This window comes from Drosophila nasuta, chromosome 2R, assembly GCF_023558535.2.
Source record: "Drosophila nasuta strain 15112-1781.00 chromosome 2R, ASM2355853v1, whole genome shotgun sequence".
In the NCBI taxonomy this organism is placed as follows: domain Eukaryota; kingdom Metazoa; phylum Arthropoda; class Insecta; order Diptera; family Drosophilidae; genus Drosophila; species Drosophila nasuta.
This window is the reverse complement of record NC_083456.1, coordinates 27789273-27815793: the sequence shown is the minus strand read 5'-3', so window position 1 is coordinate 27815793 and position 26521 is coordinate 27789273. Positions and strand designations below refer to the sequence as shown.

Here is a 26521-nt window from a genome sequence, read left to right as displayed (position 1 = left end):
ATCTGGTTTTGTTTATTGTTATTTTAATTTCGCATTCTCAACTAATTAGCGATAAAACAAATGCGATTGTGACGCGGGGCCAAGAATCCAACATTCAAATACAGTTTAAAATTAAAAATGTACATGTCAAAGCACAATGTTGTATTTAAATATTAAAACAACGTTAATTAGTTATTGTACAATATATAAAGAATATCGGTTTCTCTCTTTCATATCAAAAATTAAGAACTGCACTTGACGATCTTACAAAACTAAGTACGTCTCAACAATCCAAAAAAAAGTGTAGGTCTGTGCAGTTTCTGTTATAAAACGACAACCAAAAAAGTGAAAATCATAATATGGTAGACCATCAAACTATAAAATTAAACTTAATGAAGCAATAGGCTAAAAGTTTGTGTCCAAATTGTTGTGTTGTAGATACATACATCATCATAGAATATCGGAATATTACTTTATGGTTAAGTCTGTAGTTAGGATAGTTAAAAGCCCAGTGGCTGCACAAACGTGTGCATGCATCTCTGGTTAATGGGGGTTATAAATGGATATTAAAGCGTCTCTGTCTCATCTATACGCATATTTATAGTATGTGTGTATGTAAATATGTATGTATGGCTAACTAATGTACATTAATTATAGATTCACGGCCTTTGCCGACGCCCACCCAGCGCACAGGGACGCTTAAATGGCTCTCCAAGAAGCGAACGTAGTTTTGTGCATTCTCCGGCAACTCCTTGAAGTTGCGTATGTGCTCCGTGGACGTTTTCCAGCCGGGCAGTACGGCATATTCCACTTCGATGGCACCCAGCTCGCTAATGGTGCCGGGGAAATGATCAAGCTTCTCGCCGTTGCTGCGTTTGTAGTTGATGCCCACTTTGATCTCTTCAAAGGTGTCGAGAATGTCCAGCTTCGTTATGCAAATACATGTGTAGCCGTTGACCAGCGATGTATACTTGAGCAGAGGAATATCCAGCCAGCCACAGCGACGCTTGCGCTTCGTGGTAACGCCAACCTCAAAGCCTCGGGTCTGCAGCAGCTCTCCAACTTCCTGTAAAACAAAAGAAATGAAACACATCAGTTAAATTCAAGCAGCATAAGTTGTTGTATAAATGATTTACATTAAGCTGCTCCGTGGGGAAAGGTCCATCGCCGACTCGCGTCGTGTAAGCCTTGACAACGCCAATAACTTCGCCAATTGTCTGCGGCGGCAGACCGAGACCGGTGAGAACACCACCAATGCTGCAATTGCTGCTCGTCACATAGGGATACGTGCCAAAGTCAATGTCTAACATAGCTGCATTGGCGCCCTCCACCAGAATAGTTTTGCCGTTGCGCAGCGCTGTGTGCAGGAAGCAAATTGTGTCCTTGACATAGGGGCGCACCTTCTCCGCGTAGTCCTTGTAGCGTGCCAGCTCGGCATCGACGTCCACCTTAATTGATGGGAACAGTCGCAAATGCGTGTTCACAATCGATTTGAATCTGTCACACACACACGGACAGAATATAATTAGTTTACATTTAAATCATTTAGTTTTTAGAATTCGATTACTCACTTCTCGCTGAACAAGTTAAAGTCACCGAGGAGTTCGCCCACACGAATGCCATTGCGGGTAGCCTTGCTGGAGTAGGCCGGACCAATACCCTTCTTGGTGGTGCCCAGCGACTTGCCACCCTTCTCCGCCTCCTGCATGCCATCGACATGCTGATGGAAATCGAACACGAGATGCGCACGATCCGAGATGATCAGGCGATTCTCAAGATGCTGCAATCCCTTAGCCTCATTCTTCAGCACCTCATCGAACAGCGAAGGCAGATGGATGACAACGCCGTTGCCTACAAAAATACATTAAACACAAATGTTAAGTACTTTCACATTAATGTAATATTTATACGTAGTATGTAGAATTATTTCATTATCTAGAAATATTATTGCAATGCGTCAATTTCCCCTTATAGAGAGATAAGTATTAAATAAATAATATGGAATGAAAAATAAATATTGTTTATTGTATAGATAGATATAGGAAAACAATTACTATTGTAGACAGACTTTCTAAGAATTTGTTTAGCGATATTCACTACTTTCGTTAGCTTATCAACTGCATTACAAGTTTAAATTCAGAGAAATATCCATAATAAATAGTGCATAGAATAAACTCTCTTGTGACAAACTTTGTCAAGGAATAAAAAATCAGTTTTAGTGACTGACTTTGAAGACTTGGCTTTCTCTATCTTATCAACTTCAAAACAAGTTTAAAACCAGCAAAAGTTGTTCTATTCTGGACTGACTTATAAAGGAATAAAAACAAGTAAAGTGACAGGATTTGAAGAATTTACTTTGTCTATCTTATCAACATGAACACAAAGTTTGAAATCAGTTTTATGTGCACCATAAAGGCACGTGCCACATTAGAGAGTATTACACAGTTGGCAGTTATCTTGTGTAACTCGGTTTGTGTATATATTTTTAAGGGGATTTCTTATGGGTATAATTGCACAAGTTTCTGATAAGTTGTGAAGTTCGTTTCCTAACGAATTCAGTTTATCATAGCACGCGAGTCGAGTTAACGATGAAATGCTTTGTTTGTTTCTCTATTTCTGTTGTATAATCGACTCGAAAATAATAAGTTAATTGCTTGATTAGAATAATTTGCCATGTATATATATGTATCTATGTATCTGTATATATGTACATACAACCCTGAGCCACATATCTAAATTGCACACGCTTTGCCAAAGCTGGTGAGGCATTTTTGTTTTCGCTGTATTGGTGCGATTGTGATTATCTCATAAATTAGTCTTGTGACAAGCGATGACAGGCTACAAACTTTTGTTGTGACAACAACATCGATTAAACTTTAAGTCCAGAATCAAGATACACAAAAGTTGCAGCACAAAATTATTTACTTTCGCCTTTGCTGTGCTTGTGTCACACAAACGACCTTGCAATAAATAATAATAACAAACAATCATACGGAAAGCAAGTGCATGGATAATGACGATATAAATAAAAATATAATTAAGTTAAGTAAGAATAACAGAATTGACGTCTGTTGACTTGAATGACTGCAGCAAAAAAGGCCTAGAGAGAGTCGCAAGGGACCAAAATAGAAAGCCTTTATCCAAATGGCCAGATGTCAATACCAAACTGCGAAGCCAATGTCAATGATGCACAAAGTCTTGCCAAAAAGAACACACAAAAAAAAACTAAATATTTGTATGCCAGTGTGTATATAAGTATTTTGTGTTCTATACGAACGAAGAATAGCTAAAAACAAAACAACAAAAACAAACCTGCTCTATATACATAGTAAAAGAGGCTATAAAATAAATATATACAAAAAAGTGTGTTTATATTTTGATTTAAATAAAAACTGAAAGTATTAGAAAGATATATAGAAAAGAAAATGAAAGGAAAAGATGCTTACATTCATTCTCAAATATTCATTTTGAAAAAGTATTTCTTGCTTTGCTTTCTTTTATCTTGATTCTTGAATCTCTCCATTATCCTCTAGGAACTCTCCACTTACCGATGACCGAAATGCATTTCTCGTTCACGACACCGCTGGGCAGCAGATGAAAGTCGAATTCGGTGCCGTTGGCAACCACAGTGTGTCCAGCATTATTACCGCCCTGTGGATAAATAAATTGAAAGATGGTTGACATTAAAAACGGAGAATTTTACAGAGAGCGAGAGGGAAATACGTCTATTGTTTGTATATGAAATTAGCAAGTTTGTGTGTTTTTGCTGTTCATTAAAACTTGTGTGATAAATAAATAATCATAATAATGTTGTACAACCGAGGTAGTATTAAATAACAAATAACAAATAAAATAAACAGTTTGCAGAATCTAAAGTGAGTGACACGACGAGCTGACTACAAAGTATTATTTATTGCGAAAGTATTTCGTATCAAATGTGTTGCGATAAAGAAAAGCGAAAACGTTATTCTTGGCAACTGTACAAGTATTTCTTTTTTGTTTTGTCATTTGTTAATCTCTTATAAGCAATATACGTACTACTATATAGTATGCACAATAAACTTTTGAAAAACATTAGCAAAATCACCCAAAAAAAAATTCTGGAACTATCCCAGGCACGAAAATAACCAAAAAATTTCGACCATTAGCAAAACAAGATAATCAAAATGCGCAAATACAACAATATTTCGCTCTCTTTCTACTATATAGTATGTGCTATATACACAATCGTAGATAGGGAACTGTGAATGATGATAAGATTATAGAGAATATGTTGGACATTATAGGGAACTTTCGCTGCGCAATATATAGAGAGCCAGCGTTTTGGAGGCGTGTGCTGTATTGTGACTCAGATAGTATAGCAAAAGTTAGCTCAAATGATTATATAATAATAAACCGCACAATGTTGATAAGCCTGATGACTATATAAAAGTTATGATGCAAAAAGGGCAATTATATTGCAAAGGAACTAGAACAAAGTGCTGTTCATTGAACTGTTGTGAGTTTTCCATCATACAACTTAATTCAATAGGCCCGCAAAATAGCTGAATTCAACAAGTTGGTAGCGCCGTTTCACAGTCAGTTAAAATTGACATTAACCGGGAACTGTGAAAAACAGACGCATTGAATTTGTACACACAGATGAAACTACAAGTATTTACTTGTAGTTAGATACACACATACACTTGCATATAATATACATTGCGCATATGTATTTGTTGTGTGTGTACAGCCAGAACAGTTGTTGTTGCGCTTTTTTGAATAATGCGCGGGACATTCACAATGGTGAGATTATGTAAACCTAGCGTTTTTCTGAGAAGGCAAACACATGTGTGCTGTCTATGTGTGTGTGTACTTTTACATGTGTGTTGTATGTATGTATCCGTGCTATAGAACGGAGGAAACGACTAACGTCAGAGTAAGAGAGAGATAGAGTGAGAGAGCGGGTGACGAATTTGCTGAAGCAGCAGTTGTTGGCAGACTGACTGACTGAGCGTACACACACATACACTCACAAGCACGTGCACACACTTGCATACATACACAAGTATACTATGTACACACACGAAAGTAGAAAAAACGCGGCGCGACGATACAATAAATGAAAAAGCGAAGCATGCGGTCGTCACTTGCGATAATAGTAGAGGAGAGCTACGAAATCTGAAGAAAAATAAATAAGTGTATCTTCTGGCGAAATTTAGATATGTGCTGATGATGCTGATGAAAGTACAGATTTGGCAGACGCAATGATTGCGCCGATATTTCAGTTACTGAAAGCGTCGGCGTCGTGTCCTTGACACAAGGATAACTTCTTATCAGCTGTTATTTTTTTGCCACTTTGATTTTTCAATGATTTGTACAAATGTTGCTGTGGTGTTATTGTTTTTGCTTACCTGACACCTGCAAACAATGTCCACCTCGGAGGCAAGCATGTCCACGACCTTGCCTTTGCCTTCATCGCCCCATTGGGCTCCCAGGACGACATCCACTTTAGACTTGTACATGCTGGTGCGTCCTTGATGCAATTGTTCGTAGTGATTTCCGTTAATTGCGCTTGTTGTTGACATTTCGTACCAACTATCAGGTAACTCTCTCTCTCGCTCACACTCACTCACTCACTCAACCACGACCACGAACGAACGAGCACGACGTTGATCTCGCTTGAAAACGGAACACGTTCTGTTTTTACAAAATACAAAATTTTGATATGCAGCTGTCAATGCGGGGAGATGCCACTAACATTTGTGGGACAGTGCTGCCACACTTGTTTGGCTCACACGCGTTCTATTTGTGAGTTTATCTGGCAACGCATAAAAATCAGCTGTTACCGGCGATAGTTATTGTTGTGCTAACGTTTAGAAGACGCGCTTTTATATTAAGATGACGGAATCCACAGAAACTTGCCATTTGTAAGTGTACAATACAATTAAAAAATTAAAATTAATGTGACACTCACTTTCAGCTGTAAAGAGACGCTGTTCAAGTACACCTGCCCCAAGTGCAATGCGCTTTACTGTAGCGTTGCTTGCTACAAGTCCAAACCGCATTTGAAATGTTCCGAGGAGTTCTATAAGGCGTGCATACAGGATGAGCTGGCAAGTGCCACAACGACACCCGAGAGTCAGCAGGACATGCGCAAGATATACGACATATTAAAGCGAATGCGCGCATCAGATGCCGGCTTTAAACCGGAGGATTTCGATGCGGATGGTCTGGACAATCCTTTGGACTCGGATGACGAACAGCAGGAGGAGGATGGGGATGAAAATGAGGGAGATGGCGATGATATTGACCCATCGTTGGCAGAAGAAGTTGTCGAGGATGATGAGGATATTGCGGCACGTTTGAAAGGCATCGATATCAACGATGCCGACGAGGTCTGGAGCCGTTTAACAATGGAAGAGCAACAGGAATTCCAAAAAACTTATTGCCAGTGGCGATATTATGAAACTGATGCCCGACTACAAACCCTGGTGGTGCAAGCCAAAGAATTCCAAGATTGTGGTTATCAATGCGCCAACAGAGCAGCAATTGAATGTGCCTGAAATTCAAAAGAATATTCCGAAATTTACAGACATCTGCAAGAAGACCCCATCGCCTTGCCTCCACTATAATCTGTGGAACATCTTGAGCGCCTATGCGTGCATAGCACGTTTCTTTGGCGGCGAACAACGCACGAATGCGAGTGAAGCTGTCGCCCACTTGGTCAATCTCAGTTCCACGTTAAAGTATGGCACCAACTTTGAGGATGCCGAAGATGCCATCATTTCGGTAGAGATGGAGGCATGCACCACTGGCAATGGACCAGCTGGAGCGGCTGCTGTGGGCAGCGCGGGAGGAGGTAACAATTTCCTTGTGGAGAGTCGTGAGCAACTTCAGGAAGATGCTCGGCAACTGATGTCCACAAGAAATAACAAATTATCAGCTTTGAGCGATATACTTTATTTGTTACAGTCTACGAAAGCGTTGAGTAAACGTAAAAATCCCGAGGAAGCTGCATTTCAAAAGGTTTTTGCACTAGCCAGTGGCAGTGTTGAATTAAATCGCACGAAACTCACGCAACTTGTAAAGAAAATTGAGTTTATGCTGTCGTATGTGACAAGGGAGGAGATTCTGTGAAATCTCTGCCAAACCAAATTTAAATTGTAAAAGCATATTTGTTATAATAAACTGTATTCTTTAAGAAATAATGAATAGTATATTGGACTCTGGCTTGAACAATTATGCGAGATTTTTTGCTAACAAATTGTCTGCACACCGCCTTGGCTATTTTGCAGCAAAATGTAAGTAATCATCTATTTCTCAATTTAAGAAAATGTTAAAACAAATTTACAGTTAAAATGTGTTTTAATATACATATTATTATTGGCAGTATTGTCATCAATTTAAAATTTTAAACGTATATCACAGCATATATATACAGTAATCGGTTTAATATACACTTTTGGTATAAAAATACTGAAAAGTGCCTTTTTGATCATTGTCGAGCTGGTTGTTTTCTGGTTACGAAATTTTTTAATAGTTCGGTCCTATACGGATGTTAAATTAAATACTTTGCTTTTTTTTAATTAAAAATTAATATTAACTTAATTAAAATAATTTTTTATTTTTATTATTATCCGTTTAAAATTGATAATCAAAAACATTTTAAGGCTCTTTGCTGAATTTGCCGTTGTAAAACGTATAAATATAGTTATATAAATAAATGTGATATATTGTTTTTTGATAAAAACATAACTAAAATATACACCGAAACCAAGGGTGGTGTCATCGCACCATAGGAACTGCGATGCTGTTGCTGTGAACCAGTTGGCGTTTGTAGCCCTGGCCAGCTCATAATCAAGTTGTCGATTGCCAGCCCTGCTTAGTTTTTTTAGTTGGCGATTTCAGACACACACGCAAGTTGTAGTGCTTTTTACGGCTATTTTGTTTATTGGTACGTTTAACTAAACTCGGACACGGAGACTGCAAAACTCAATTTGATATAAAACGTATGCGATAAATGTGCAAAATACCAAATGTGCAAATACAAAACAAAAATGTGGCAACTCAACAGCAATAAGAATATTTTACATAGAACATTTCAATGTTCTTTATACGCGTTGTATGAACGTTTTTGGGTGCGGGGGGATATTGTGTAGCGGAATTTCAAATGTGAAATTGTATGTGTGTGAACGTTTCTCTACGTGTGTTGTGTGTGTGTGAAGTGTTCTTCTTCGCTGAACTGCTCGCTCAACGCTTCACTCGCTAAATTAGTGCAAAAAAGAAGGAAACAATTTGTGTGCGTGTTTGTGTGTGTGTGCGAGGTGGCCATTAACTTTTAAACAAAACATTAATATTTGATAGCACAGAGAGAATGTATGTGATTCAGAACTTATGTAAGCTGACCTAGCGAGATACAGGTGCAAAATATGTGTATTTGTTATTAATACGTAAATTTCAAATCTTGTTGCCAGATAAACGAGTTTCGGGGCGCTGCTTATCTTTTTGGGCTGTGCTCCTTGTATGATTGTGTGTGTGTCTGCGTGTGTCTTGACTTGTCTGCCTGCATAAGTGTTCATGTGTGTTGCCTGCTGTAGTGTTTGTGTGTGCGCCTGCTTATCTATCTCGACAAATATGCGAAGTATGCGTCAACCTGTTTGTTAACTTTCTGTTTAAAATTTCTACTTCAATGCTGCGGCGTCGCTGACCGCGACGACGAAGTCAGCAACAACAACAGCAAGTGCTTGCTTACATACAGAAACAACAACAACAAGAAATAGTAATCAAATTAATAAACAAGTCGACTGCTGCCCATAATATACGAGAAATCAAAGTCGCATAACGTGTGTACAATACAATGCTAAATAAGTAGTTATGACTGCATGCAGCTAAATTTATACCAGCAAAATGAATAAAAAGAAAAAAAAAACCCGATGGAAATAAAACACCGTAAGCAATGAGGGACGCAACAGCAGCAACATCATCAACATCAACGGCAATGACAGCAACGACAACAACAACAGTGACGATGACGATGTCAAAGCAAAGCTCTGTCACTGTCGCAGTCGCTGCATCCGCCCCTGCTTGACGCGTAGACGACCTCAGTAGTGCGAGTCCGGTAATCTAATGAGAAAGTCGCCTTCGTCGCCCGCGCCTTAAAACAAAATGCCGGCACATTCACAGACGACGCCTTCATTGATAACAAAATTATGCGCCTGTGTATGTGTTAAAGAGAGACAGTGACAGAGAGGGAGAGTATGTATGCCTGTATGTGTGCGTGTGTGTGCAGCAACCTTTGCATTGTTTACAAACAGCTGATGATGGCCTGCCTGCAACTTCCAAACACAGAGTTACCCAATCAACGCATTCCTTTGAAGCGATAAACGATTGGGCGATAACTCAATTGATGATTCATTATCGAAATGGTGTAGGCAACGTTTAAGGAGGTCACAGCCATCAATTATTTTGGGTTGTCTTCACTCCTTAATTGAAACTATTTGTGATACAGGTGAAAACGGCCAAATGCTTGATTTGAATTCAAGAACGTTTTCAATCAGTTATCAATCGTCGAATGTTTTTTTTTACCTTCCAATTAACATTATTTATAGTTGCTGCTTGAGTTGCTCACCAGAATTATTGATGATTTCAGTATTGCATTTGAATTACAAACATTATTATTGTTGTTTTTGCATCACAGGAAATGTCCCACCACAGCGATGATCAGCTTCTGCAGGCTAGAAGTGAATCCTTCTGGGAGCCCGGCAATTACAAACGCACCACCAAACGCATCGATGATAGTTACAAGTGAGTAGTGTGCACACACTGGTCTACCAAAATATACAAATAAATCAAGATACAATAGATTTATAAACACTGTTTTTGGTTGGGTCATTGCCAGCAATAATAATAACAGCAAAACTGCAAACCGGTTTTCATTTGATACATCTTTTGCATCTCTTTTTCTCTCTCTTTTCCCTTCGCTTTTCCCATTTCATCTACTCGTGTAAACAGACTCTGCAATGACCTACAGCAACTGATACAGGAGCGCGCTGATATTGAGAAGGGATATGCTAAAAGTTTGCGAGGCTGGTCCAAGAAATGGGGTGAACTCATTGAAAAAGGTAAGTACGAAATACCAAAGAGCATCAACACTTATACTCTATGTGTGTGTATGTGTGGTGTGCGCGCGTGTGTATTTGTGCTATTTGTTTACACATTCATTCACGCCTGCCCAATGAAGCAAAAACAACAATAGCAGTAGAGAAGCAGCGCAGCAGCAGCGATGACCCGTTGCCAGCAGCGGCGTCATTGCTCAGTGGGCTGACAACTGGCTCTGTGTTCTTCTTATTTGCCATTGCGCATTGTTGTTGTTATTGCTGTTGCTGCTTCTGTTCTGTTGTTGTGCGATAAGTGGCTTAAGCTATTAATGGGCTTTTTTGTTGCCACTTTTTTTTCCTGCTTTTTTGCCGTATTTTATTTTTGCTCGTCGTTGTCTTACCTGTTGTCGCACTGTGGTGCCGCACAAACTGTAAAACTATTGAAATATACCGTATCAAGATCATTTGCAAATTATTCAAATAGTTTTCGCTGAATCATTTCGAATCAGTTTTTGTCTATCAGTCTAGACGCTGCTGTTCAGTTAACAGACACTTTAACAGTGCGCTGTTAACGCAATTTGCATGCGAGCGTGCTGCGAATGTGAACCAATTTTTATTGTTGGTTCATTCGTAACACATTCATTTCGTAATCAAAGCAATTTTTTGTTTATTTTACTTTTTACATTTATTTGCTTTGTTTTGTACTATTTGTTTGTTCCACTGTGCGCGCGTCTTTGCGAAATGAAATCGAGTACATCGTGAGCAGAGTTGCTAACCGCTTTAGCTATTGTCGTTGTTATTGTTGTTGTTGTGGCCACCGCCACCGCCTTTGCTCTATGTCCACTTTCACAGTAAGCATTGTAGACAGCAATTTGGCATGGAATTTGCCCAGTTGCGTCTCTCTCTATGTATCTCTCTCGCTCTATTAGCGAAGAAGAGTTATCATCAGCCTAGAAGAAGAAGACCCATCGAGCGACGCCGCTCAAAATGGTTTCAAAAATCAATGCGATGAGAAAATAGAACGTGTTTATTTCTGTGTTAAGCGCTTCAATTTGTGCGCTGTACACACACATACACATACACGTACAAACACCAACACACCTTAAGGTGTACGTGTGTGTGATGTGTGGGGTGCCAATTGAGAATAGTTGAGCCCGTTAGTCAAAATGGTCAAACGAGTTTCGTGCATTCCCAATTTGCAGTGATTAATAAGTGGGCATCTCTCATGAGCGTATAAATTTTATTACAGTTTTTCTTTAGCTACCCATAAACATGCCAAAAAGAGGCTCACACACACAAAGATAAACACACACGCACACGCACATGTTTATAGGTGATTAGATAAAAAGGCCCGTCTCAAGAGTGTTAAGAGGTCTGCGATGACATCAGCAGACAACAAGCGAACAGCAATCAACAAACAGCAACGACAATATTACTACTTGAAACATCTTTTAATAATGACTGTCAATTATTGTCATAGATGATAGATAGATGCATAGATAAACTTAACACTGATTAATCTTTTATTAATTTTCGGTTTCAGGGCCAGAATATGGCACCACAGAGGCGGCGTGGAAGGGTGTCTTAACCGAATCAGAACGTTTGGCCGATGTGCATATGAAGATTAAGGATAATCTCTGCAATGATGTGAACACGCAGATTAAGACGTGGCAAAAGGATAATTACCATCACACGCTGATGCAGATGAAGGAGCGCAAGGATATGGAGGAATTGTTCAAGAAGGCACAGAAACCATGGGCCAAACTATTGGCCAAGGTAGAGAAGGCCAAAACCGATTATCATTCGGCTTGCAAAACGGAACGCAGCGCCACGAATCAAGAGCGCAACGCCAATGCGGACAGCTCGCTGTCGCCAGATCAGGTTAGAACTATATATACTATAGTATAGGTATACAGTTGTATGGCTTTGCTAAACTATTTGGTATTTATTACAGGTGAAGAAGATGCACGATCGCGTGCAAAAGACCAAAGATCAGGTGCAAAAGTGCCGAGAGAAATACGAGCAAGCCATTGGCGAGATCACCAAATACAATTCCGTTTACATTGAGGATATGACATCCGTGTTTGAGAAGTGCCAAACCATGGAGAAGACGCGACTGCAGTTCTTCAAGGAAGTTCTATTTGACGTGCATAAGTGTCTCGATCCGACCAAAGTGCAAAGGTAAAAGTTGAATGACTCACTAATTAATATAGTCGTTAAACTAATTTAAATTACGCTTTGCAGCCTGCCACAAATCTATGAAGAGTTTTATCATACAATCAACAATGCGGACCATCAAAAGGATTTGAAATTGTGGTCGAACAAATACGGCATTAACATGGCCATGAATTGGCCAGCATTTGTGGTATGTACTAGATATTGCCGCTAAAACTAAAGGCTTTAAACAGTTGTAGTAACTTTGGCTTTGCGCTTTGCAGGAATACACGGAGGAATTCCGTGATATTGCCAAGGGCAACAAATCAAAAGAGGCATTGCCTGCCGCGCCCATAACGCTTATTAATCAGCGACCTGTTGCCGAGGATGTGCATGTAAGCCAGCTCACTAACTAAGCTATGCTGCAAGTAGAGTATTGTTTGATTACTACAACTAAGTTGCATTTTGTACACAGGAATATCCAACGACCAACAGCTTAAAGAAGAATGCGAGCGTGAATAGCAAAGCGAGCGGTAAGAGCAATCAGCAGGAACAAGCAGCAATAACTCAAACCTCTGCCACAACAGTCGAAGCCAAATCAACGGTGTCGTCGTCGTCGTCGTCAACAGCCACAGCTGCGACAGCAGCAGCGGCAGCATCGACGGCAACAGCAGCAGCGGCGGCATCGAATCGCAATTCGAGCGTAACGTAAGTTTGAACACAGTCAAACAATTGTGAATTTTGTATTACACTCGAGTAGTTACTAACTCTGATACTATACATATATGTACACACATATATATCAGCTATACGAATGTATACAGATGCACAGTTATTTATTGTTGGTTTTGCTCTACTTTGGTTGTTTTTTGTCGCTCATTTCCATTGAACTAATTGATTTCAATTTGCATACAACAGCAATGGCAACGGCAAAGTCGAATCCAATCCATTCGACGAGGAGGAGGAGTGGGATGAGGCCGACAATGTGCTGGTGGACAACGGTGAGCCGGGTGTGCCGGTTAAGGCGTTATATGACTACGACGGCGCTGAAAGCGACGAGCTCACATTTAAGCAAGGTATACACATATCACGACACTCGAGTTATTTGAGCGCAATATTAATTGTTATCATTTGCCACCAGGTGAGGTTTTCGAGAAACTGGAAGATGAGGATGAACAAGGCTGGTGCAAGGGACGCATGAATGGACGCGTTGGATTGTATCCGGCGAATTACGTGGAAGTCATTCACTCATAAAGTGCGTGAAATCTTTTTTTTGCGGGAGATGCAAAGCATGCAACAAGGAGCAAAGAAGCAGAAGCTGCATGCGGATGCGGGGCGGGTAGTGGTTGAGCTAACACATAGAGAATATATAGAGATACCGATAATACAGTTACAGTATGATGTACGTACTATATACAGAGTAAAAACCCGAGTCGTGTTGATGAAATTATTATGATATGTATTAGAATTTGTTATGAGCAATCCGCTCACACTTTTCGGTGTGTGGCATCTTATGTATTAGGCATTCGGTCTGTAACAGCAACAGGCAAAAAAAAAAACAAGAAACAAAAAACAGAAAAAGAACAACAGGAAATCCAACCTACCAACAAACAGCAAACAAACAGATAACAGATAAAACAATTACACCTAACTCACCCACAGTATAATATTAAAAGTGAAACGTAGAAGCTGATGAAAGTAGAAATAACATGAGAACATACGCGATGATGTCAAAAAGAACATTATGTGCGGACCGTCAATGAATGTATGAAAACATAATATTACAAAAACCTAAACTAAAAACTATTCATATGTATTATGCGATAGCTAAACTGAACACATTTTGAAATGAAATGAGATGTGCGCGCATTTTTACTGAGCTTCAACTGGCCGTTACCTTTTGTGGCCAGGTTGCGAGCTGCGTACACTGAGAAAAACAAAAACCAAAAACAATTTGGCATATTGAACGAAACAAGTGCGTAGTATTTGTAATGCGTTTCATGAACATTTTATTATTATTTATGAAGTTTTGTGTATACTTGTGTTATAAAAAGTATACGTATATTATTGTATATGTACATTTTTAAATGACTTAAATTATTGAAATAAAACAAAAAATATGAAACCAATAACAATTACCGTTGCAATTATTACTCAAATTCCAGCTGATGACGAAGATTTTTCTACATTTATATTCTGAAAACCACATTTCTGGTGAGGTTTGAAAGTATTTATAATTCTTAATAATAGTTACTTTACACATTGATTATGACTCGAAGATTATTCATCAAATATATTTTGTATTTTCTCAAAAAGTAACGGGTATATTACGAGTTGAGAACACATTGATATATGTATTTCTGTTTAAATTACCGAAACCATTAACAAATTTTTCTTGATATGCTTATTAGTTTCAGTATAGAATAGATTATAGAAGATTTTTATGATTAGGGTTTGCCAATTAGTAATGTCGCGGAAACGGAAATCCGCACTGACTTTTAAAGGTAAGATCTTGAAAGTGATGTTTCAGATAATTTTATCTGTTCAATAAAGTGTCCTACAAAAATGTAATCAATACCTAAGTTGACGTACAACTTTAAGCTAACTGCTCATTAAATACAATAATTTGTCTTTATGTATATTTGTACAAGCAACTCACAGTTGAGCACGCTCGATAATTATTTTCTTAATTTTGTTTGTCTTACGCGAATGTTTGGATTGCTCACAAACGAGTTATTAATCAATTGTAAGCTGTAAAAACTAAACAATGCAAATGATCGCCAAAGATGAAGGTAAGAAGTTAAAGTGAACAACACAGCATTAGCATTGTTTTGTCGATGATGCTGTTTCTGCTGCTGATGATGATGATATTCGTGACGACCTCTCATGCAATAATGTTGGTTTCTCAGATAAAACACTAGGCACATTATATATTTGTAGATAATAACTCAACTATTCAAATCCGAAGCCAAGCCACTTAGAGCATGGAGCGTAGTTTTGAACTTATCAGTTCCATACTCTAAGCCGTCGAGGGTGGAGCTTGTTATTATGTGAACTCTACAGCCGGATGCAACGAGTAATCGCTTACTTCAAATGGCAAACTACAAATATCATTTGCTTCAAGCGGAAGGCGAGACTCCATTTGTTTCCCGCAGGCCGTTGAAAGTGTGTGCTATATTCGGATTAATACTGCTAATTATTTGGTATAACTGCAGCATAACATTCACAATTCCATTAACGAGTACGCTGCAAACTCTTTCTAAGATTAACTCGGAAGAGATTTCAACAGCTTACCCATCTTCAATTCAATCTACAAGCCAAGCTCATTATGAGATCATTAATGAGGAAACTACGAGTGATTTTCCAGAAGCAACTACAAGTTATTATCCAAAAGAAACTTCAAGTGATTATCCATCAGAAACTACAGATATTACAACTAGTACAACACAATTGGTTACCTCGACTACAACAGGTAATGATGTTGCAACTCTTTAAACAGAAAACGAATCAAAGAATCCCTTCCTTAGATCCCCATTTGGGAGAATACTTTGTCTATACGCCAACTTGTCACATGCCTGCCATCAATCCTTTTGCCAGAGATGCGTTGAAGATATTCAAAAAAGCTGCCTACAAATCATGTGATAACGACAAGGATATGATATCTGTTCGTTATGATGAGACGGAACGTATTTATAGTCTCCACATGAACGTGGCGAATATCAGTTGTTGCTACAAATCAATTATACGCTACGGTGCTGGAAATAATGCGGAAAAATCTTACAAGTAAGAGACACATAAAATCCTTAACGCGCAAGAGTTATTAAACCATTTGCAGACTCTCGGTTTGCGTTGATTTTCAACAGGATTTTAAAGTACCTCTGGATGTGGAAGGCATCATCACAAATTGTCGTAAATTGAATACGACTAAAGTTGTGCAGAAGGATGCTTTTAACTTTGTGCAAGCCAAAAAATCAAACCTGAATAAGACTATTGAAAAAGACTTGTCCCAAAGGCGACCAAGTGTCTTGTTGTGGGGCATTGATTCCTTATCTCGCATGAACTTTCAGCGCACCATGCCACAAATGTTCAAGTATCTGAGAGAGGAGAATTGGTACGAACTGCAGGGTTATAATAAGGTGAGTAAACTCCACAGGAATAATCTTTATTATTGGCGAGAAGGTTGATAAAGAAATGGTAAAAATATTTCTTTGTTGTGTTTGCATGTTGCATTTCTATGAATGACGAAAGTCCGTCATGGAATCATATATGTATTTATTTTTGTTTGCCACTCTATATACAAAATATCGGATCAATTATGTACTTGATTATAATCAAAAGTCAAGTTAAAAAACCTTCTTTGCCTGTATGTCTGTAAGCATGACCATCTGGAATCTAAGTCATGGAGAATAGATGAGCTAGAGCTATTACACTTGATGATGATACTTTTTTAAAGTGAGGGTCTAATTTTGATTAAAATAAATTAACGAATTTTCCATGTCTAAAATCGTTTATATAAGAAGAAGATACTAAGATTTGTAATTTTGATTTATATTCTAGATAATCAACTATTTTATTAACATAACAACTGTGTATTTTCTGCTGTAGATGGGCGACAATACCTATCCCAATTTGATGGCCATTTTAACTGGCTTCAACAGCACTCGAGCGTATTCAGTTTGCAAGCCGAAAGAATTGTGGGGCATGACTAATTGTCCCATTATCTGGAAGGAATACAAGAGATGCGGATACTTCACAGCCTACGCCGAAGATTGGGCCTGGGGAGCTACGTTTAACTTCAACAAGAAGGGATTCGTGACGCCTCCAACGGATTATTATGCGCGCACCTTTATGCTGGCAATCGAAAAGGAGCTTAAGAGAAAAGTAGCATCAAATATTCCCTATTGTGTTGGCCGTCGCCATTCTGCGGAATATATTTACGATGCTGCGCTGCAGTTCACCAAAGTCTACAGGAATGAGTCGAGTTTCGGCATGTTCTGGACGAACTCTTTTAGTCACAATGACTTTGCAATGCCTTCATCGATGGATACGCGAATGTTGGGGTATATGCGATCTCTGAATCAAAGTGGAGTCTTTGACAGTTCCATCATTGTGTTCTTCAGTGATCATGGCATGCGTTTCGGTCGCCTTCGTGCCTTGAAGAGCGGTTACCTCGAGGAACGCATGCCACTGATGTATATCTGGCTGCCACATTGGTTTCGCTTCCAATATCCTCAGTTCGCGAGGAGTTTGCAGCGCAATCGAAATCGTTTGACATCGCCCTATGACATTCATGCCACATTGCAGCATATACTGCAGCTGGAGACACCGCCGGACAAGTTGCCACATCCCGAAGGTTGTGCGAGTTGCCACAGCGTGTTGCACGAAGTCAACGTATCGCGTAGTTGTCGCGAAGCCGGCATCGATGATCATTGGTGCACTTGCAGCGGCATGTTGAATGTTTCCCAGAGTGATACTGTGATTGAGGAGGCAGCCAAGCAGCTGGTGAATGCCACAAATGATTATCTCAACGCCAAGCACTTTGGTAATCTTTGCCAGCAACTGAAATTATCCAGAATTCTATCTGCGCAGCGAATAAATAAAGCAACCAAGAAGGATTTGGAACACTATCTGATTCGCTATGAAGTGAAGACAAAGCGAACTAAAGCTACCTTCGAGGCGACGACGTCGTGGTCGAAAAAAACAAATCGCGTTCAGATTGAAGTACCTGACATTAGCCGATTGGATGAGTACAATAATTTAGCCCAGTGTCTTAAGGATGCTGTAGCCAGAAAGTATTGCATTTGTAATAGATAACTAAATGTTGATAAATAGTATAAAATGTTTCATATAAGTTTTATTAGTAAAACTGTTTATAATGACTGCCAAAAAACTAACAACGCACAGCTCAAAATAACTATAGAAAATATTATTTCAATCGAGGGAGAAATATAAAATTTATTTCTATATTCGAAAGTGTTATGAATACAAAGTTAATCTAATACTTTACTATCTGCAATACTTTAATACTTTTTATAAAAGAAATTATACAAATTGTAATAAACTTAAAATTACATTAAAATATATTTTAATTTTTTATTTTTGTTGCAAATTTTAAATGTGTCATATAGATAACTGTAGTATTAGCAAACAATGCATTTATTAAATGACGTTTACTTTCCTCATAGATAACTTTCAATAGATAACTGTTTAGATATAATACATGTGCTATAATTAATTTGCTATTGATACATTTACACAATAAAAACAAATATAGAACCTATTCTTTATAGATAACTGCATTTGTACATGTTTAGTATCTGTAGTAAATTTCGGTTTGTTTCATTTAAAGAATAATTGATTGATTACCATGGCCAGGATTATTAACAACTTTAATTTGAATTGAATTGATAAGATATGCACAATTTTGAATTGAATCAGTATTCGGAATCACGATCGAATTATGATTACATTTCGTAACACGAAGTGCTTAACAAGCATTTAATAATGATTGATGAACATTAAAATGTAGCATATTTTTGCGTTGCTAAGCAATACTGTATATGTTTAATTATTTTCTATATTTAACACAGATCTATAAATAAATAAAATTCTATATTTTATTCTATACTATTTGTTTATTTACGTTAATACACATATGTAGAACATTGAAAATATGCAGGAGATTAGTTTGAATGTTTATGTAATTCTTTCATGAGGAAGTGGATACAAATGCCGCTGCCCGATGAATGAACCAGCATTTGTTATCATCACATTTATATATATATACCCACATATTTATCAGGGCCTCCACAAAGAGCTTTAACAAATGTATTTCTTCTATGTTTCGCTGGCTGATAACTGGACAGTTGGATATGGAACACCAAACGGAACGTATCAAGGCAACCACAAAGCGCATTTATTTCGAATTCAAATAAAGGCTACAATAATGTGAATTATTTTAAAATGGCGAAAATACGATATCATTTATTAAGGCCCATTAAACGGGGCAAAAACGAATATGCCCTGGGACAATTGCACATCAAATGCCTTCTGGCCATGGCAATTGTGCTCCTGCTCTTCGTCTACTACAAATGGTCAACGGAAACCACGATCAATCTAACTATCGAATCAACCATCAATCTGCCCATCCATTCAATTATTCCTCCCACGGAAATTTCGACAATTCAAACGGATGCTTCTCAGGAAATTGTGTTAAATTCCTCAAGTATGTTTAATGAGTGTTGTGATTAATGTAAATTTAGTGCATCGAATAAGTTGTGAATATATTTACAGTATCTCAGTATTTTGTTTATACTGAAAATTGTCGTATGCCTGCTGTGAATCCTTTTACGAGTGATGTTCTCAAAATATTCCATAAGACGGCATACAAAAAGTGCGACATCAGCAAGGATTTGATCACAGTAAACTACGATGAGAGTGAAGGCAACTACAGTCTGCACATCAACAGAGCGAACATCAGATGCTGCTACAAGCCGATCTTAAGAGCAGGAGATCGCACACAAGCTGATAATCTATACAAGTAAGTTGCAATGAAATTAAATGAAATAAAGTGACGATATTTTAATTGGAATTTTATAAGATCCAATTAAAATATCATCGCATTAAATTTACTATTTACTTAATCAGTTCAAAGTGATTTATTTTAGCTTTAAAATTTATAATGGTGTTATCTTGACAAGAGTATACAATTAACATATTAATAGATTATTCAAGTAATAAACAAATATAAATTTATAACTACAATATAAAGTGATTATATATTTATTGATTCATATAAAATACGCCTGATTCTTTATTTAATGAGTTCAATGTGCATTTTAAAGCTGTTTTTCACGATATTAATGTTTCATAACTATATAATAATGATAGTATTATCATTAATTCATATAAAATAAATTACTTTATCTATAAAATAAAGAAATTTTATTCAAGAATGAGAAAATTAAAAATTGGCTATAAACGAATATATTGGAAACAATTGTATATTTCTGTTTTTTAACTAAACAGTTAATGACATCAAATTACTGTATGAATATTTTATACATATTTGTATTCATTTTAACACGTTTTAATTGTTTTTGTATTGTGAATTTAGTTTCGATTTAATTAATTAAAGAGTATTCAATTATTTTTATATTATTCCACATTTTATAACATATTTATTCGATTATATTTTTTATGTTTCTAATATACTTGTGTGTGAATCGTTTCAGATTATTACGCTGCAGCAATTTTAAGCAGGATTTTGTGGTGCCCAAGCATATTAATGCCATTATCACAGAGTGTCGTTGGTTGAGAGGTCGTGCCATCTTGCAACAGGATGCCTTTAGCTTTGTGCATCCAAAACCTAAAGCACCGCCCAAGCCAACAGCTAAAGCAACAGTTGCAGAGGAGGAAGAAAGGCGACCCAGTGTCTTGTTGTGGGGCATTGATTCGATGTCTCGCATGAATTTCGAGCGCACTATGCCACAAATGTTCAAGTATCTGAGGGAGGAGAATTGGTTCGAGTTGCAGGGCTACAACAAGGTGAGAAAACTTCTTAAAACTCTTTACTCTTAACTTGCAAGACTTTTCCTCTGCAGATGGGTGACAATACTTTTCCCAATCTGATGGCCGTCTTGACAGGCTTCAATAACTCTCGATCCCAGCAAGTTTGTCGACCCAAGGAAGTGGGCGGCATGGATGCGTGTCCCATGCTCTGGAAGGCGTACAAGAAAAAGGGTTACATGACAGCTTATGCTGAGGATTGGAGTCTTTATGCCACATTCAATCATTTGCTTAGCGGCTTTCGTGTGCCGCCCACCGATTATTATGCGCGTCCTTTTATATTGGCCATAGATAAGGAGTTGAAAAAGGAATACGAAATGGGAATCCCGTATTGCGTGGGACGTCGTCATTCAGCTGAGTATGTCTATGATGCTGCTGTGCGGTTTAATAGAGTGTACAGAAACCAAACGACCTTTGGCATGTTCTGGACTAACTCTTTTAGTCACAACGACTTTGCGTTGCCCACCTCGATGGATGCGAGGCTGTTGGAATATATGAGAGCCTTGAAGCAAAGTGGCACCTTTGAAAATTCCATCGTTGTATTCTTCAGTGATCATGGCATGCGTTTTGGTGACTTGCGAAATCTGCCAAATGGTTTTCTGGAGGAGCGCATGCCTGTGCTTTATATTTGGCTACCAATTTGGTTCAGGGAGAAATATCCTCAATTCACACTCAGTTTGCAGCGAAATAAAAATCGCTTGACTTCGCCTTATGATATCTATGCCACACTGAGGCACATACTGGAGCTGGAGACGCCACAGGCTAAACTCCCTTTGCCCGAAGGTTGTCCCAAGTGTCACAGCGTGTTCTTTGAGGCAGCTGCCTCGCGAAGTTGCAAGGATGTGGCCATCGATCCGCATTGGTGCACTTGCCAGGACTACGAGAAGATTGCTGTGGATGAGCCGACGGCTGTGCAGATTGCTAAGCAGTTAGTGAAGGCCACAAATGATTATTTGATTGCCCAGAACTTGACCGAGTTGTGTGAGACATTGCGGCTAACGAATATTCAATCCGTTTTGCGGGACAAGAATTTGGATACTGCCAAAACGGAATTTTATTTGATCAGATACGAGGCGGAGCCGGCGGAATGTCTGTTTGAGGCATCAACGACGTGGAATAATGCGACTAATCGCATTGCCGTTACAGTGCCTGAAATCAGTCGTCTTACAGCATACAGTCAGGTCTCTGAGTGTGTCAAGGATGCGATCGCCAAGAAGTTCTGCATCTGCTCAAACTAAACGATAACGAATATCGTTCGCACAATTAGGACAGATCAACCCTCAAGGGTGGCGTACCGCAATCGCCACAAAACTGCATCTGCAGTCCACTTTAGTATCTGTATCTTGTTGTGGCAGCATTGTTTTGCTGCAGTTTCGCTTATCAGTCAGCTGAGATCTGAGTTTGTTCTGCAAAAACCAATTGTGAGTCAGGGCAGGGATTGTGCACAAATTAGTTGACAATTATATGACAATTGCAAGCGATCTAATTGCTGCCATATCGTGATGGATGTGGACTCTATGAGTGGGTCATGATTGCCTCCAGCAAACAGAAGAATTGCACACAATCTTATCACTTAAGGCTACAATTCTAAGAAAATAAAATAAAAACAGGCAGGTTATAAAATCTTTGCAAGATTAGTTGCTATGTATTGATTTTACTGATATTATTATTATTATTTACTTAGCATGCAAGTATACTTAAGCATTAAGTATTTTTTTATAAACAAGAAATAGAATTAATCTTGATATATGTTGATAAAAAATATTACTGATTGATCGAGTTTCTATGTGTCTCAAATTTAAGATTGATATTAAGGAATATACATATTATTAGGGGTTTAATTTATAGTTTAACAACTATAAAATTTCTTTATCATATTTTATGTATCAATTATTTATATTACAACTATATTCTTTTTCCTCTTTCTCTGACTTCGTTGTCACATTTTATATATTTCTTATATCTCAATTATTAAAATAATTTAACAATTTTTAACGTTTAATATAAAATATAAGTTGAATTATTATACTATGTTTTTATATTACTTAATTCAGTTTTATATATATATTATTTTTTAGCACCATAAATTAAGTAAGACTTTTAAAATATTTGTTGGCCGTAGACAATTTTTAACCCTTTTTTTTGCTTATAAAATCTTGTTATGGTTATTACTACCGAATTTCTTTAAATTCTTTAAATCTCTCAGTTTCCATTGCACTACTTAAGTATATAAAAACTTTTTATTCTTGTTTATATTTATTCCATTTAATGTTTTAACTCTTCTCTACCATTTTAATAAAAGTTTTTGCTCTGCTGTAGTGTATTCAGTTTGTGTAATTGATACTTTTGCGGTAGCTAGAGGGTAAATCTTCCCGCTAAATGCAATTGTGATGAAAACAAAATTACGAATCAATCAAAACATATTAAAATTGGAGGCTCAGCTTGTTTTCCCATCGAAAATGGCGTAGAGTATGAGTTCATTATATCTAACAACAACAGCAAAAAAGGGGAGGATGGTGCAAACACCACCCTGAAAAACCACACGAAATCAAAATTCACAACATAATATTTACAGTAGCAAATACCTGATACAGATACAGATGCAGATACATATACAGATACTTCAACTGGCATTCAAATCAAGTATCTTTCGTTGTAGCCGTAGCTTGCGGATGTATCTGTGTCAACTTCAATTACTTGCGCTGACTAATCAGGGTCTGATAAGGGTAATAAACTGCCTGTTTACCTGATCTGCTTTTTCGGGATGTTGATGTCGATGAGGATGGGCTGGTCTGTGGCCAGAGCCTGGGCAACGCCTATTAAACGCCTCGTTGCACCCAAATGGTATTCGCATTAGTTGAGATACATGTAATAACAAGGCAGTCAGAAAGAGACAGCTATAACACACTCGCAAAATGGCCGCAATTGGCTGAGCTGAGTTGAGTTGAGTGTGTGCAGCACGGCCTTAAATAGCCAAGGATGCGCAGTGATCGAAACAGTAGCACTTTAGCCTGCCACGCACAAGGATCGCAACAGGACAACAGCAGCATGAGTGACTTTAGCATCGAGTACATTTTGAATCGCGCCGGCGATAGATACGTGGGCACCAATGCCTCCGCTGGCATTGCGTTGAGATTGCGAGGCAGCATGGCCTATCATCCATATGCGCATCATTCGGGACGCAAGGAGACATCGCCTCCTCCGCCTCCGTCTTCGTCATCGCTTGAGGATGGACAGCTGCCCATGTATGACTGGCTGCAGTATACACGCTATCATCCTCCCAAGTTGCCACGAGCACTGCGTCAAGGACCTGCGAAGCGTACTCCTGGTCGCCTGCCTCGCATTCCCTTTACGCCTGCTCAGTTGCAGGCTCTGGAGAATGCCTACAAGGAGTCGAACTATTTGAGTGCCGAGGGTGCCAATAGATTGGCTGAATCCCTCGACTTAACCAACACCCGAGTGAAGATCTGGTTCCAGAATCGCAGAGCACGCGAGCGACGCGAGAAACGTGAAAAGGACGAAAGCTGTGACTCAACCTTCTCATCGAATGCCTCCAGTCCAGAGCCAGAAATGATTGTCATTGTGTGAAATCTAAAAACTGGAAGAGGATTAGTTTAAAGCATATTTGGCTGTTACTGCGTAACTTGTGATTGTTTGGATTGTAGTTGATGTTAAGACGATGTAAATAATGTAGTAAATATATATAGTAAATATAAGTATAAGATTAAGTTCTTAATGAAACACAGACAATATATGAAGACTAAGTAAATTATGTTTATTTTTATAGTGCCTTCAAATTTAACATTCATTAAATTTCTGTACAAATTGAGAACACAAAATTCTCATTATAAATTTTGTATTTCAATTGTGTTGAAACTCTATTATTTATAAAAAGGTGACAATAAATAAAAACTAACTAAATTATATATACATATGTTATTTTTATTATGCCTACAAATTTATCAATTATTTTTATGTGGGTACGGGAATATTTTCTGGAATTCCTAAATACATTATTTGTTATACATATGTATAAATATTTATATGAATATTATATAATATATACATATTGTATTTTTTTGAAAGAAGCTGCAAAGTAATTTTAAAATATCGCGTTTATGTATTTGAATATATTATTTTTATTAGTTTTCAATAAATTAAACTACAATAAAAATTCAAGTTTGGTTTCCTTACCCAGATTGAGTAATTTAAAAAGTGTGCAAAAGTTGATAAAGGTTAAATGATTAATGCTCATTATTAATAAATATTTTACCCACAAATTTTGATACCGTAGTTTGTGGTAGATTTTTAAAAATTAATCATAGTAATTTAACCACCCACAACGTTTTTAAATATAAACTTATATAAATCCGTAAATTTATATATACTAGGATTAACTAATCAGCTCAGCTATATGCAAATACAGCGAGAAATCCATTTTCTCATTACAATTAACTTCCATAATGCAATATGCGGTAAAACAGAATGGAAATTTGATATCTTTGTTACGGAAACTGCAATTTGAACTTGATTAATTCTTTTCCCATGTCTGGCCTCCAAGGTGTTCATGGGAGTGTGCATCATGTGCAAACATTGTGGCCAAAAAAAATAACACTATTGCGTATGGGAAATTTCTTGTGTTCTTTTTAAGGAAAACCTCAATGAAACTGAATCAATTCGCGTGCCGGAAAGACAACAAACAATGCCGACAATATGGGTGGAAAGTATCCTAATCCGATTTTGCAATTGTTGCCGTTTTCATGGTCAAGAATAATTTGTTTTTCCGGCTGCCATTGTTTGCATACAACGGAAAATATCACATTACAAAGCGGCAGCTTCACCAAAAAAGGGAGAGAGAGAGAGGAAGAGAGAGAGAGATAAGAGGGGGAGCGCCGCGTTTAGAATAGTTTTGCAAATTCTGAAGACGCATATGATTTTGTCTGACAAATGAGTTTACGCAAATCCTTGCAATACTCTACGCCTAATCTCGGTCTAATCCGATCATATGAGTGGCCACAAACTGGACCAAGGTGGGCAAAAGAAAAACAGAAGATGGATGCGCTCTTTCCGAAATCATATTAAATGAACATCAGCAATAGAAACGGAAGGAAACTATTAAGAAAGGGTATGAGTTATTGATACTATTTAGATGTCACTTGAATACTATTTGGGGACATTTGATATAGCTCATGAAACAGCTGTTTATAATAGAGATAGAAAATATTCCATTTGAAATCAAAGAAAGAGAAGGAAAGAGAACTTTTACAACTCATGCCATTTCAACTCTGCCCTTACCAGGGAAAAGAATTGCAAACGAAAAGATCTTCGGCAATACAATTTAAGCCACTCTCATTAGCCACAGATAATTCGTGCAAATTTGTCAAATCGGCTTATGATTTGCGTCCAATGAACGAATGTTTATGTTACTAATCTAGTCCTGTTTGACAAACAATGCGGCAATATTTATTCTAATGGCGTAGAATAACACAGCCATGCGCCGCTTTGGGCTGTAAAGGTCCTATTCTTAGGCCGAAGACTGTCTCTTATGCGCATATGCACATAATAACGGAGTGGATCAAGCGACCGCGACAGGCTAGACGTAGGTGGATTAACCTAATTCCCATTTTTACGTAGATTGCGGTAATCGCAGTATGTGTGGCTTAGTGTGGCGTCAGACAGACTCGTCCCTTGCCACTCACGCACTACCTAACATTTATTCTCGAATATTTGAAGTACTTTTA

The 26521-nt window shown here is 37.9% G+C and overlaps 6 protein-coding genes across 9 annotated transcripts; 5 read left to right on the top strand and 1 right to left on the bottom strand.

Annotated features, from left to right (window-relative positions):
- Nucleotides 1–120: 120 nt before the first annotated feature.
- On the bottom strand, nucleotides 121–5654 carry LOC132786818 (adenylosuccinate synthetase). Its single transcript, XM_060793503.1, has 5 exons — nucleotides 5373–5654; nucleotides 3528–3630; nucleotides 1551–1830; nucleotides 1116–1476; nucleotides 121–1045 (listed from the first exon to the last, which is right to left on the bottom strand). Exons 1-5 carry the CDS (start codon nucleotides 5544–5546, stop codon nucleotides 617–619), a joined length of 1347 nt encoding a protein of 448 aa, XP_060649486.1. The 5' UTR covers nucleotides 5547–5654; the 3' UTR covers nucleotides 121–616.
- Nucleotides 5655–5753: 99 nt separating this feature from the next.
- LOC132786819 (zinc finger HIT domain-containing protein 2) lies at nucleotides 5754–7178 on the top strand. Its single transcript, XM_060793504.1, is given in 3 exon segments — nucleotides 5754–5888; nucleotides 5942–6398; nucleotides 6400–7178. Coding segments are annotated over 3 exon segments (1185 nt in total). The 5' UTR covers nucleotides 5754–5859; the 3' UTR covers nucleotides 7099–7178.
- Nucleotides 7160–13774, top strand: LOC132786817 (protein kinase C and casein kinase substrate in neurons protein 1). 4 transcript variants are annotated; one of them, XM_060793499.1, is made up of 10 exons: nucleotides 7164–7262; nucleotides 9659–9765; nucleotides 9973–10082; nucleotides 11602–11939; nucleotides 12013–12239; nucleotides 12303–12423; nucleotides 12497–12607; nucleotides 12688–12920; nucleotides 13131–13288; nucleotides 13354–13774. In XM_060793499.1, exons 1-10 carry the CDS (start codon nucleotides 7203–7205, stop codon nucleotides 13464–13466), a joined length of 1578 nt encoding a protein of 525 aa, XP_060649482.1. In that variant the 5' UTR covers nucleotides 7164–7202; the 3' UTR covers nucleotides 13467–13774. The 4 variants fall into 4 exon arrangements, with proteins under 4 accessions (XP_060649485.1, XP_060649482.1, XP_060649484.1 ...); XM_060793501.1 differs by lacking the exon at nucleotides 7164–7262 and adding an exon at nucleotides 7828–7915; XM_060793500.1 differs by lacking the exon at nucleotides 7164–7262 and adding an exon at nucleotides 7874–7970.
- A 1414-nt stretch (nucleotides 13775–15188) lies between these two features.
- On the top strand, nucleotides 15189–18222 carry LOC132786816 (uncharacterized). Its single transcript, XM_060793498.1, has 4 exons — nucleotides 15189–15684; nucleotides 15740–15995; nucleotides 16048–16348; nucleotides 16818–18222. Exons 1-4 carry the CDS (start codon nucleotides 15306–15308, stop codon nucleotides 18024–18026), a joined length of 2145 nt encoding a protein of 714 aa, XP_060649481.1. The 5' UTR covers nucleotides 15189–15305; the 3' UTR covers nucleotides 18027–18222.
- An 870-nt stretch (nucleotides 18223–19092) lies between these two features.
- Nucleotides 19093–22494, top strand: LOC132787096 (uncharacterized). The gene is made up of 4 exons (XM_060793989.1): nucleotides 19093–19437; nucleotides 19506–19752; nucleotides 20447–20759; nucleotides 20816–22494. The coding sequence occupies exons 1-4, from the start codon at nucleotides 19176–19178 to the stop codon at nucleotides 22016–22018; spliced, it is 2025 nt and encodes a 674-aa protein (XP_060649972.1). The 5' UTR covers nucleotides 19093–19175; the 3' UTR covers nucleotides 22019–22494.
- Nucleotides 22495–23722: 1228 nt separating this feature from the next.
- LOC132787196 (homeobox protein MSX-2) lies at nucleotides 23723–24392 on the top strand. Its single transcript, XM_060794117.1, has one exon. It carries the CDS (start codon nucleotides 23760–23762, stop codon nucleotides 24366–24368), a length of 609 nt encoding a protein of 202 aa, XP_060650100.1. The 5' UTR covers nucleotides 23723–23759; the 3' UTR covers nucleotides 24369–24392.
- Nucleotides 24393–26521: the final 2129 nt, after the last annotated feature.